Below are 13,638 nucleotides of genomic sequence, written 5' to 3'. Positions count from 1 at the left end.
TTTTTCAGGATGCTGTAATGTCTAAGATCACATCTGCATCTCAACTTGTAGATGAATCTGGTGAGTCACCGACAGTAGATTTTTCAAAGATTTACATGGATGAAGTGGGTGGGGTTAAGAAGGCATGTATATATGGTCTTGGTTCTCAAGCAGTATTCTATGAGAACATTGGTTCATCGTCTGCTTCAACTACTCAACCTCAAGATTGTAGTTTTGATGCTCGAGTGAAGGAATATGTTCAAGAAATGAAAGAGGAGATGAAGCATGAGATGAGATAAGAGATGAGAGAAGAGATACGACATGAATTGCATGAAGAAATGAAACATGAAATGCAGCTAGAAATGCAAGAGCAAGTTGATAAGATTCTCCAAGAACGTTTGCCCATCCTCATAGCTGGGCTGCCTAAACCACCCCCTAGTACACTGCTCACTGGTACACCTCCAACTGGTACACCACCTTAGCTTAGACATGACCCATTATCAAATAATGATATGAGTCATTTAAATTTTTCAAACTATCCTAAGTAGATTTTGCATTGTTTGTTCCGTATTTGGATTTATTTTGAACTCTTCATCTTAGATTTTGCATTGTTTGTTTCCTTATTTGGTTTTATTTTGAACTCTTCATCTTAGGTTTTGCATTGCCTGTTTCTGTATTTATTTTGAATTAATCTTTGGTTTTGCATTGTTTATTCAAGTTATAATTTATCAAAGAACCACTGTATGTTTCCAGACTTTTTAAGATTCGTAAAAGCTATTGATTAATATAAATATATAAAGTGAAATTTTACTATCGAATTACTATTTAGTCAGTAATATGTCAATATACATTACCAATCAATCACTGACCAAATATTGAACATAAATGATATACATTACCAACAAATTAACAATCAGTTAGTAAGCTTCCTAACAAATTAGTAATGAGCTTTTTGTGTTTCTAAAATACTAGCCAATTAGTAACGTAAGTTACAAAAGTAGATAGTCATACTTACTTACAGATTTAAAATTCGTTGGTAATTTACTAACGAAATACCAACACACTTTTTTTCTTAACTGAAATTGCTAATCGATTACCAATGCATTTTAGTGAATTTACTATCGAACTTACCAACCAAGTTGTTATATGTTATATAATTGCTAACGGAATAGTAACAACATTTTATTTTATTTTAGTATATTTGCCAACATATTACTAACAAAATTGAATAATGAAGAACCAAATTTACTAACTCTTTTGCTCTTCGTTAGTAAACTTACCAACAATATTCCAACCGAAAATTGGTTGGTGAATTTACCAACGAAAATTTGAAGGCAACATTTCAACAATTGCCAACAAGTTGTTTATGTGTTTACCAACTGAATTTTAGTCGGTAATTTTACCAACTAACTGAAATGGGTTGGTAAAATTAGTGACAAGCTTTTTAGCAACGGATTAACATTAGTTGGTATTCAGTTGGAAAATTCATTTGCTAACCAATTTAATCAATTTACCAACCGATAATTTTGTTGGCAATTCAGGGTTTTTTGTAGTGCTTGCCCTTCTTACCAAATCTCATCACCCTTTCATGGGTGATACATTAAGAAGAACGTTCTCACCAGTCTGAAATTCCATGTCTCTTACCTTATGATATGCATACTTCTTCTGTCTACTCTAGGCTGCTAGAAGTTTAGCTTGAATACTCCTCACCTTATCTTGAGCATCCTTCACTAAATCAACCCCCAAAGGTTTAACATATCCAGCCTCGAACCAACCTATGGGTGACCTACATCCCCTCCCATATAATGCCCCAAATGGTGCCATATCAATGCTGGAGTGGTAACTATTATTATAGGAAAACTCACAAAAAGGTATGAATTTATCCCAATGCCCTTCAAAATCAATCACACATGCCCTCAACATGTCTTCCAACACTTGAATAGTCCTCTCAGATTGTCCATCCATCTGTTGATGAAAGGTTGTACTAAAAGTGAGTTATGTGCCCAATTCATCATGCAATTTCCTCCAAAACTTGGAAGTGAATTGGGTACCACGATCTGAGATGATAGAAAGGGTCACCCCATGCAACCTCACTATCTCTTTCACATACACCTTAGCCAATTGTCCAGCGTTATAATATGTTCTTACTGGAATGAAATGGGCTGACTTAGTCAATCTATCAACCACTACCCAAATAGAATCGAATTTCCTCAAAGTCTTGGGAAGACCAACAACAAAATCCAGAGCTATTATTTCCCACTTCCATTCTGGAATTGGCATTTTTTTAAGTAAACATGCAGGCCTTTGATGCTCATATTTCACTTGTTCGCAATTTTGACACTTCGCCACAACTCCACTATGTCTTTCTTCATGCCCGACCACCAATAAATTCGTTTTAGATCTCTATACATCTTGGTCACACCCGGATGAATAGAATATCGCGAACCATGAGATTCTGCCAATAATTTTTTAATCAAGTCATCAACTCAAGGAACAAAAATCCTCCCTTTAACACTGAGTACACCATCCGCATCAAGAGTGGTCTCTTGTGCCTTACCATTCGCCATCCTTTCCTTGAGTTCATTCAAATTTTCATCCTCAAATTGTTTAGCCTTAATCTCCTCAATGAATGTGGCCTTAACTTCAATGCCAGTTATCACCGTGCCTCTTTCAGAGATGCCCAACTGCATGAACTTAGACTCTAGGGTCTGAATTTCTTTGGCCAAAGATTTCTTGGTTAGACTCAAGTAAGCTCAGCTACCCATACTTACCGTTTTTCGACTCAAATCGTCTGCCACAACATTAGCCTTACCCGGATGGTATTGAATGGTCACATCATAATCTTTGAGTAACTACATCCATCTTCGTTGTCACAAATTTAGATTCTTTTGAGTGAACACATGCTGCAAACTACGATGATCAGTAAACACTTCACACTTAACACGATAAAGATAATGCCGCCATATCTTAAGAACAAATACTACCGCTGCCAACTCTAAATCATGCATTGGATAATTCCTCTCATGCACCTTCAATTGTCGTGAGGCATAAGCTATAACATTCTTATCCTGCATCAACACAGCACCCAAACCAGAATGTGAAGCATCACAATAAACAATAAAGTCTTCACCTTCCACCGTTAATTCTAGAATGGGTTGGTGGTCAAGAGAGTCTTGAGCTTTTGAAAGCTGTCCTCACATTTTTCAATCCATTCAAATGGTATCTCCTTTTTGGTCAAATTGGTCAAGTGAGTAGTAATTGAAGCAAAATTCTTAACAAATCGACAATAATAGCTAGCGAGTCCCACAAAACTCCTAACCTCAGTCACAGAGCTAGGCCTAACCCAATTCCTAACCGCTTCAATCTTTTGAGGATCTACCATTACACCTTCTTTTGACACTACATGCCCCAAAAATGCAACTGATTTCAACCAAAATTCACACTTTGAAAATTTAGCATATAACTTTTGTTCCCCAAGAACACCCAAAACAGTACGAAAATGGTTGGCATGGTTTTCTTCACTTTTCGAATAAACCAAAATATCATCAATAAAGACTATCACAAAGGAATCAAGAAATGGCTTGAACACCCCATTCATCAAACTCATGAAATTTGCAGGCGCATTGGTCAAACCAAAAGACATAACCAAAAACTCATAGTGCCCATAACGAGTTCTAAACGCCGTCTTAGGCACATCCTCAGGCCTAATTTTCAATTGATGGTAACCGGATCTTAGATCAATCTTTGAGAAAACTGTTGCACCTTGCAATTGGTCAAAGAGATCATCTATTCTAGGCAAGGGGTACCTATTTCGAATAGTGGCTATATTTAATTGTCGGTAATCTATACACATCCTCATACTACCATCCTTCTTCTTAACAAACAAAACTGGAGCACCCCATGGGGAAGCACTAGGGCGAATAAATCCCTTATCAAGGAGCTCTTAGATTTGAGCGTTAAGCTCTCTTAATTCTGCCAGAGCCATGCGATATGGAGGGATAGAAATGGGACGAGTACCAGGCTCTAAATCAATGCAAAAATCTATATCTCTATCCGGAGGCATACCAAGCAAGTCATTAGGAAACACTTCACTAAATTCAAACACCACAGGAATAGACCCAATGGATGGAGCCTCAATCTCAACATACCTAACATGAGCCAAATAAGGCAAACAACCCTGATCTACTAATTTACTAACCCGAATGGAGGATTTTATCTTAGCTTGCTTAGGCTTGTACACCCCTTCCCACTCTAATTTTTCCCTTCCCGAATTTTCTAGAGTTACAGATTTAGTATTACAATTAAGCACAACATAATAGGGGGACAACCAAGTCATGCCTAAGATTATGTCAAAATCAATCATATCCAAAATCACCAAATCAGCCCAAGTCTGAAAACCCATAAACATAACAGGACAAGCACGATAGACATAGGTAACTATGACTGACTCTAACAACTAGGGTAAGAAACACTAAGTAGGGGCGTACAAGAATATCAACAAATCATCTACAAAATCAGAGGCAAATCTCAACAAATACATATGAATAAGTAGAACTCGGATACAAACAACACATTAGCCATCCGGTCAACAAACAAGAATAGTACATATGATCACCGCGTCGGACGCCTCCGCCTCATTCTTGCCCAGAAAAGCATAACATTGAGCCCTATCATCTTGTCGAGATACTTCCCTTCCTGGTTGCGCGTTATCCCTACCTCCATTACCATTACTATTTCCTCTACCTCCACGGCCTCGTTGATTACCTCCTCGCCCACCTTGTGGACGTCCTCTACCATTATTACCGTTCCCCATGGGTACCACTGCTCTAGACTGCTACTGCTAAGTGGAATCTAACACACGTGGGTGGGGACAATCTCTCCTCATATGCCCAGGTTCACTACAGTTGTAGCAAGTACGATCAAAAGGTGGTCTAATGCCCATCGAAGGCACGACAATCTAACTGTCCTGTAAATTATGAGATGGAGTTCCCGAGTAGTTACATATAGAGGCAGGCATAGCAGATTGAATTGTCTTGGCTGCAAGTGTTGGCCTTCCAGACCCCTTAGAGTAAGAGCCTTGAAAGTTACCGGAATTCTTCACCCTTTTTGCCCAAGCCTTAGCTTGATCGTCTCGCCTCACCCCCTCCATTTTCTTAACATAGTGTTTTACCTCATTTAAACTCCTCCCTGTAGAAGTCATATGAACAGATAATACTTGCAACTTAGAATTCAAACCTCTAATAAACAATCGGATCCTCTCCTCCTCAGTAGTAACTAACTGCATGGCATATCTGGATAAAGCATGGAGCTTGGCCTCATAAGCGGCCACAGACATACCATCCTGCTCTAAAGCCATAAGTTCATCCTTCATGCGATCCCTCAAAGTTCTAGGCACATACTTCTCTAGAAACAGAGCATGAAATTGGGTCCAAGTAAGTGGAGGTAAAGTAGAAGATCTGCACTCCATATAAGCTCTCCACCACTGCTTGGCCTCACCTTGAAGTTGGAAAGACACGAACTCAACCCCATATTGGTGAACAATACCCAATTTATGCAGCCTCTCATAACAGACTAAGATAAACTCATAAGAATCTTCAGTCTCAGAACCAAGAAATACCAGATGCTTAAGCTTCAAAAACTTAGTCAACATATCATGCTCATTCCCAGTCATAACAGAACCCAACAAACAACAGAAGAAAGCATCAGTACCTACATTTCCACCCGTCTTGGGTGTAGTGCTAGCAACAGGAGGATTAGCGGGAACTTGAGTTGCTTGAGCAGATGGAAGCACTCCAGGACCAGCCAACCCTTTCAAGAACGCCATAATCTGTTGAGCGAACACCGGATCAATGGGACGAACAACCGTAGTCTCCGCTGGCACCACTCATCTTGTCCATTTTCCTCAACCTCTCCAACCTCAATATCCTCATCTATCTCTTCATTATGCGCATGAGGGTTCTCATTCATAGGAACATTATCAATCAGTACCTCATTCACAGCAGGCGCTACTCTCCCACGACCTCTACCCCTAGCTCTTTCTCGACCGCGACCTTTTGCTGCAGATTCCTCAGCTGGAGCATTGACATGAGCTACGGGCCTAACACCGTTATACCTAGTATTAACCATCTGCGGACAGAAGAGTGAATGAAGTTAGATACCAATTTGAATTGGCAGATACCAATTGGAATCAAGTCACAGCACGATAGGAGATAAGAGAAAAATAGAGAGATTTCCTAAAGTCCTATAGCCTCTAGAAGAAAAGTAAAGGCATCCCCGTATCGTTCCGTGAGACTCTATTAGACTCATTTCGGTAGATCGAGATCAATGAATCTGGGCTCTGATACCAACTTTGTCACGACCCAGACCGTCGTGATTGGCACCCATACTAACCCTCCGGTGGGAGAACCATTACTACAACTCAAACAAGCAACTAAACCAAAACTAAGGCATTTAAACTATGAAAATAGATTAAATAACTAATTAATGAAGTTCTCATAAACTTCAACAAGAAATCTGAAGAACTATACTAAACAAATGTGGAAGAACCAACCTAGAACCTGAAAGTCAATGTACCAAAACATCTAAACAAATTATCCAAGTCTAAAAAATAAGGGATACATCCCCAACTAATGAACTAATCAACTAACTAGAACAATATCTAAGTCCGAAAATGATGGACCACGAAAGAGAATCCCGTGGCAGCCCGGAAAAATTGGCTCACCCTTGAATTCAAAGCGACGATCACTGATTTTCTAAGCGAGGTCTGTCAATAGTAGCGTGAAGATGTCATGTACTCAACAAAAATAAGAGCAAGTGCAGAATCAATACACAACCACAGTATACTAGTAGGATCACGTGGCTATCCCACTAGTGCAACATAAACAAATCAAACAACATTATAATCACATGCATATATATCAACATATACAACATCATCAACATGAAGAATCAACAACGCATTTCACATTTATCACCACATCATTGGTCCTCTCATGGAACCCAAACTCAAACAGTTAGCAATGCCGAAACGTGGCAACCGATCCCAAACATCCCCAACTAATGAACTAATCAACTAACTAGAACAATATCTAAGTCCGAAAATGATGGACCACGAAAGAGAATCCCGTGGCAGCCCGGAAAAATTGGCTCACCCTTGAATTCAAAGCGACGATCACTGATTTTCTAAGCGAGGTCTGTCAATAGTAGCGTGAAGATGTCATGTACTCAACAAAAATAAGAGCAAGTGCAGAATCAATACACAACCACAGTATACTAGTAGGATCACGTGGCTATCCCACTAGTGCAACATAAACAAATCAAACAACATTTATAATCACATGCATATATATCAACATATACAACATCATCAACATGAAGAATCAACAACGCATTTTCACATTTATCACCACATCATTGGTCCTCTCATGGAACCCAAACTCAAACAGTTAGCAATGCCGAAACGTGGCAACCGATCCCAAATTTATGCCAGAAGGTGGCAACCGATCCCATAATTATGCCAGAACGTGACAAACCGATCCAAGTTAGTTATGCCGAAATGTGGCAGTCTGATCCCATTCACACACCACAATCACAAACACAAGTACATCATCAAGATCATACATTTAAGTCATGATTTCATGGCAATGATAATTCATCTATCTCATTTACAACAAGTGTGATCAACATTACAACATTCATACATATACATGTATTATAATGAAGCAAGAACAAGCATACATCACACAATCATAGAATCACAACCATCACCTACCTCGAAACAAGCTTGAAACCCTAAGAAACTTGATCCTTCCCTTTCCGGATTCGTTCCACTTATTCTTGGTCTACAAATAATTATAATAACACGGGAATTAACAAGCAATCACTAATTACTCGAATTACTAACAATTTTATGAACCATAAATCAAACTCATGATCCCAATTACCCAATTTAGGGTTGTTTCCACCATATAATCTATAACAAAACACTCCCCAATCAATATTCACCCAGTCTATTACGTTCTACAGATCGAGAAACTGATTTGAGGAGTGAAAAGCTTACCTTTAGCTTCAAGAATGGTGAAAAACGAGTATGAGTCGCTTAGGAGTCGTTCTTTAGCTCTAAAAGTTGAAAAGTGCCAAATAAGGTAGTTTAGGGGTTTATTAACGACATTGAGTCGCGTCTGGCCCGCCACAGCGGCCCTCACCCTGCTGTAGCGGCGGCGCTAAAGCGACCCAACTTCCGCCAGGGCGGCATTCTTGAACCAGTGAGCTATTCATCTTTCACCTACGTTATTAAGTTTCGTCGTACCCGCCACAGCGCCCCATATCCCGCTGTAGCGACCCCGCCAGAGCGGCCAAACTCCCGCCAAAGCGGTACAAACGGAACCAGAGAGTCAATTGAAGGAATTCCAAAATCCCATTTCACAACACACCTCTAATCCACGACGATCAGAAAATATCATTTACGCTAAGATCGATTTCGAGAGTTCTACTCGCCCGAATTCAATTCTGTAAAGTCATACGGTTCCCTTAACAAGTTATCTAACTACTCATGCAATCAAAATAAAAAACAACCCACCCAATTGTTACCAGATTTCCCCACACCTCAAGGACTCCGATTTCGTCCAATTCTGGACAAGGTTGGGAAAATACAATACTACAAAAAAGTTTTTCCAGCCCCGAATTTTCCCCCGTTGGCATTTCTATAACGACGGAACTCGATTGTTACAGGCACATATCTGATGCGGAAGACATCATCACAGAGAGCAGCGGAAGCGTTAGTCGTTAATTGGTTTCTACCTCCTTTCCCTAACTTTATGTTATCATAACCGTCAGCGATGGAATTATTGTAGAGAATATGTGATAACCCTAATGGATGGAGGGAGGACCAATTTATAGAGGTTATGACTTAATCTGGTACGTCCATCAAGTAACCAATATACGGACGAGATCTATTTCTTATTAAATATTATTTATGGTATTACTTGGATTACAAGTAAACTTAAGCCATAAGTAAGAAATAATTATTAATAATTAATAATAATTCTTACACTTTTTGGAAGTGCTAGACTCACATTTTGTAGTTCGGGTGGGCAACCTTCCTGCTGAAATACTCTTTTCTACAACAATTGGCAACTCTCCTCTGTTGTGAGGAATGGAAGGAAATATGGATCAATATGGTGCATGACATGGGCACCAACTTTCTGAAGTCGAGTTGTTATTACTATTCTGCTTCTATTTCCAACATCTGGAAAACAAAGCCTTAAGTCATCCCACGCCATACAATCCCACATACCATCCAAGACAATGAGATATCTCTTACTCATTAAGCTTCTCCTCAATAGGTCGGCAAGGACGTCATCCTTATTTCCATTGTCCTTAGAACCTGTAACTTGACTGAAAATCACTTGTAATAGCTCTCTTCGATTATATGTTTGGGAAATGATGCACCATGCTCAAACCTCAAAATGGTGAACAATGCTGACATTATTATACAACTTTCGAGCACAAGTTGTTTTGCCTTGTCCCCCCATCCCAACAATAGGGATGACATCTACTTTATTTGTCCCTCGAGTCAAATGATGACTTATTTTTTCTTCTGCTTTCTCAAAACCCACAATCTCCTCGTCATTCGTAAGATTGCTCTATTCAATTGGCAGATGTTTAGATAGCTCAACCACAGAGTAGGGCCTAATAGAGAGGTTCTCCGACTACATCTTAGTCACCTCCGTATAGATATGCTTGATCTCTTTTATGATTCCAGCAAGTGAACAAAAAGAATCTTCAAGAACATTAGATTGAACAAGAATCAAGTCAATAGCAACTTCAGCTTCATATGCCAAACTGACAGTATTCTTCTGAAAATCTTTAAGAATTTCATGTTTGTGTTGCACCTTTGCAGCATCTTTAAAATCATGTGTTAGAGATGAGAGCTCTTTCACTAAAATGCCAACATGAGGCTTCATCATGAAACTTAAACCTGTTTTAGATTTCAACATCTCATTCAATTTTCTAAGCAGAGAATCAACAAAGCTCGATCCACCAACAGTGAGAAACTCATGAGATGGAATGAATTTTAAGGATTTGTACTACGTCTCCACTCGTGCCTTTAGATCTTCAATTTTCTCCAATATATGTATCGTCCCAAGATCAATCTTGTTGGCGTCTTCTTTGATTGTAGATCCTACAAGAAGCATTTGAACTACACATAGTATGTCGCCCACAAGAACTCCAATCATTTATAAGACTTCATTCAACCTCTTTTCATTAATAACATCATTTGGCACTCCACCGAGAAAAACCAACAAAAACTCTATTGCTGCATCAATGTTTTGAGCAGATACATTAGTTGTGAAGTTCTTAGGTTTTTTATTTCTAAGATACACCAGAAGACTACGGAGATGACGTGAAAATATTTTTAGTTATTTCTTGTCCTTGAAAGTTCTTGATTGAGTAAACTTTGAAGCTTTGAGCTCACTGAGAAAAATCTTCTTCATTTCCAACTCCACTAGCACAACCAAGAATAGTACATAAGGAGGCTTAATCTTGAAACAAAATGTATCATCCCCATCCTCTTCTAAATCTTTATCAATATCATCTTCATCCTCTTTTAAATCGACATCATTTTCATCCACTTTTAAATCGACATCATCTTTATTAACCCAAAGAGAATCGGCATCATCATTATAAACCCAAAGGGAAAGACAGAAGTGTCCCACATTTTCAGCCATAAACTGAATTCGGGTCCGCAGACCTATCAACTTCTCATGGTCGACATAACCATTTAACTCTGTGCCATATAAGTATCTTAGATATCTCATTTTTTTCTGAAGCATTTTGATTTCTTTTATCAAAACACGGCCAGACTTGACTAGATACCTCAGTGCATCATTTAGATTCTTGTCGAGATAATCCATATATTCTAAAAGATGGAAATCATCCAGCTCATAATTCAACCTTGAACTAGTATTACCTTCAACAAATTTCCGCAACTGTGATACTATCCTTTCCACATTAAGGTATGTATTAGTTTCGGTTTCGCCATGAACAGAGTAAAACATCACCTCAATTAATTGAGCCTTCTTTTTCATTTTGACCATGAAAAAGCCATTAGGCACCAAAGTATCAGAGTAGTTGATAAAAGTTCTGAAAAATCTTAGCTCCATTTCAAGTGTCTCAATTTGATCAATCTTGACGCTATTCATATCGCCTCCACATTTCATCTTTTTAGGTGATTTAACACAACGTCAATGCCATTTTCATTCATCTTCTATAGATAAAGTAGAAAATGCCTGCAAGTTCACACAACAAGGGACTAAAATATATAATTGGGGATATGCGCGATCTAAATAGGTTTCAATTAGAAACAAGGCATAATACATAAACATGTCATTTAACTTGGTTTCAGCTGTCATCTATGTCCTCCAACTTTTAGTGTACATAAATAGACACTTAAATTTGTATAAAGTTGAACAAATAGACACTATCATCCTACGCACAAAGCTAGCACAATCAATTATGTTGTTGGTCAAGTGTCGTAGGGACTTCTTAACCAACTAGTTATTGTTGGCACAAGAACATTCCTTTCAAATGCTCAAGAATTTTCAAATATAACGTTACACCCAAGAGTGTAGCCTAATAGTCAATGAAATTAGGTGGAGTTAACCACGAAGTCTCAGGTTCACTTTCCTCCCAATTAATCTAAACCTTGGTGGGCAAAGTTACCAGCGCCCCCTTTCTCTCTCTCCTTATTAAAACCCCCAAAGTCGATAATTAACATGCACTCTCACCTCATTAAATCACTTAACTAGACTAAATTTGCATTATTTGATGTAAGCAACAAATTCACATAATCTAAAAAACTTCTTAAGTATGAAAAATATAATTATGGATCAACAAACTCACCTCGATGATTACGAATTCAATCTGCCACAAGTTGTTGTCTAGTACAAGGAGATCAAAAGATAATTAAGAGTTTTGAATGGCACAATCAAAGTGTATGTATCGATCAGCTCTGACTAATTGCATAAATAATTTATTTAATGGTAGGTAAACAACAATAATTTTGCCTAATTATTATACTTAATAATTGTTATCATTTCATTTCTATTGGCTAATTGACTGATAATATGAACTATGAATTATTAATAATGGTAGGTATACACTGAACAACGATTATTGGTTTATTAATTAAAAATAGTAATTCAACCCCTCATCTTTGCCATTCAGTGATGAGCTATCCCTCGCTAAAAAAATGGCTCACATATACATCTACCATTACACAAATACCTTTTCGACGGAAAGTGAAAAAAAATGATTTTGAAATATTTTTTTATTAAAATAAAATTCATATATGTATTTGTACTTCCTTATTTATGTATTTTTTCTTCTTGGTATCTCGATTTGTTATATCTAAACGGATGATCTTTCGAAAATAGTCTTTTTACCTTCACAAGATAGTGGTAAGGTCTCTGTACATTTTATTCTCTCCAGACCCCACTCAGAAGCGGACCTAGGTGGACCCTAGGGGTTCACCCGAACCCTCTCGTCAAAAAATTACATTATATATATAACGACAAATTCTGATTTTATGGGTATATATATTAAAATGAACCCATTAAAAATTGTACAGGCTTGACTCAGTGGATAAGTGGTTCAAGATATGCCCCTAGGTCATGGGTTCAAAACTCATGGGCAACATTTTTTCCCTCTTTTTTTAATGGGCCAAACACATACACAGCCCCTCAAACTTGGCCCCATTTTTCATTTTGGCACTCCAACTTAGCCTTGTTCCATTTTAACCCTTCAACTCCATTTTTTTTGTTCCATTTTAACACAAAATACTATTTTTATGATTTCTTTATTTTATATATATTCTTCAAATTGCAACTTTCTTTAATTTTAAATCGACACGTGTCAGTTAATTTTAGTTAAAAAAATTAAAAATTAACAAAAAATAACTCTTTTTAAAAAATAATAATTTCTTTTTAAGAGTTGTATGTATTTTTGTGTGAAAAATAACCGACGAAATTGTGTTGGTTTTCTTTCTTAAAAATCACCAACAACCTAATAAAGTCAGTCGAGTTTTAACATTTTTTAGTAGCGTTATTAGCAATGAACAAGAGTGTTTTTTTACTCGTAATGAAGATGAGTTTTTTTATTCGTATTGATTTATATTAAAAAATAAAAGAGAGTATTTGCGTTAAATTTAGATAGCCTAGATGATAAGAAAAAATAAATAAGTAGTGTTATTTAATTTAATTGAATGTTTAAGAAAGAAAATCAAAGAACTTTCATCAATTTATTTTCATGCAAAAATACAGAGAAATCTCAAAAAATAATATTATTGTTTGAAAATTTTTATGTTCGTTCGCGAATGTTTAATTTTTTAATGAAAATTAACAGGCACACGTCTATTTTTTTAAAAATTTTGTTAATTTTTATTTTTTTTAACTAAAATTAACTGACACGTGTCGATTTAAAATAAGAAGTTGCAATTGAAGAATATATATAAAAATAAATAAATCATAAAAATAGTATTTCGTGTTAAAATGGAACAGAAAAAATGGAGTTCAAGGGTTAAAATGGAACAACGTTAAGTTGTAGTGCCAAAATGAAAAATGGAGCCAAGTTTAAGGGGCTGTGTATGTGTTTGGCCTA

General features: G+C 37.2%; 1 protein-coding gene and 1 pseudogene across 2 annotated transcripts in view; one reads left to right on the top strand and one right to left on the bottom strand.

Moving 5' to 3' along the window:
• The window catches only part of LOC102600387 (uncharacterized), a 12,777-nt gene extending 12,086 nt beyond the window's left edge, over positions 1-691 (top strand). For both annotated transcript variants that reach the window (XM_015312516.1, XM_015312515.1), the window contains one exon: positions 9-691. In XM_015312516.1, the coding sequence (XP_015168002.1) occupies positions 9-278 (270 nt within the window). In that variant the 3' untranslated portion in view covers positions 279-691. The remainder of the gene's footprint in view (positions 1-8) is intronic.
• LOC102601856 (putative late blight resistance protein homolog R1B-16) overlaps positions 1-11,245 on the bottom strand; it is a 68,217-nt pseudogene extending 56,972 nt beyond the window's left edge.
• Positions 11,246-13,638: the final 2,393 nt, after the last annotated feature.

This window comes from Solanum tuberosum, unplaced genomic scaffold (assembly GCF_000226075.1).
Source record: "Solanum tuberosum cultivar DM 1-3 516 R44 unplaced genomic scaffold, SolTub_3.0 scf00206, whole genome shotgun sequence".
Lineage (NCBI taxonomy): Eukaryota > Viridiplantae > Streptophyta > Magnoliopsida > Solanales > Solanaceae > Solanum > Solanum tuberosum.
This window is presented reverse-complemented; position numbering and strand designations above follow the sequence as displayed.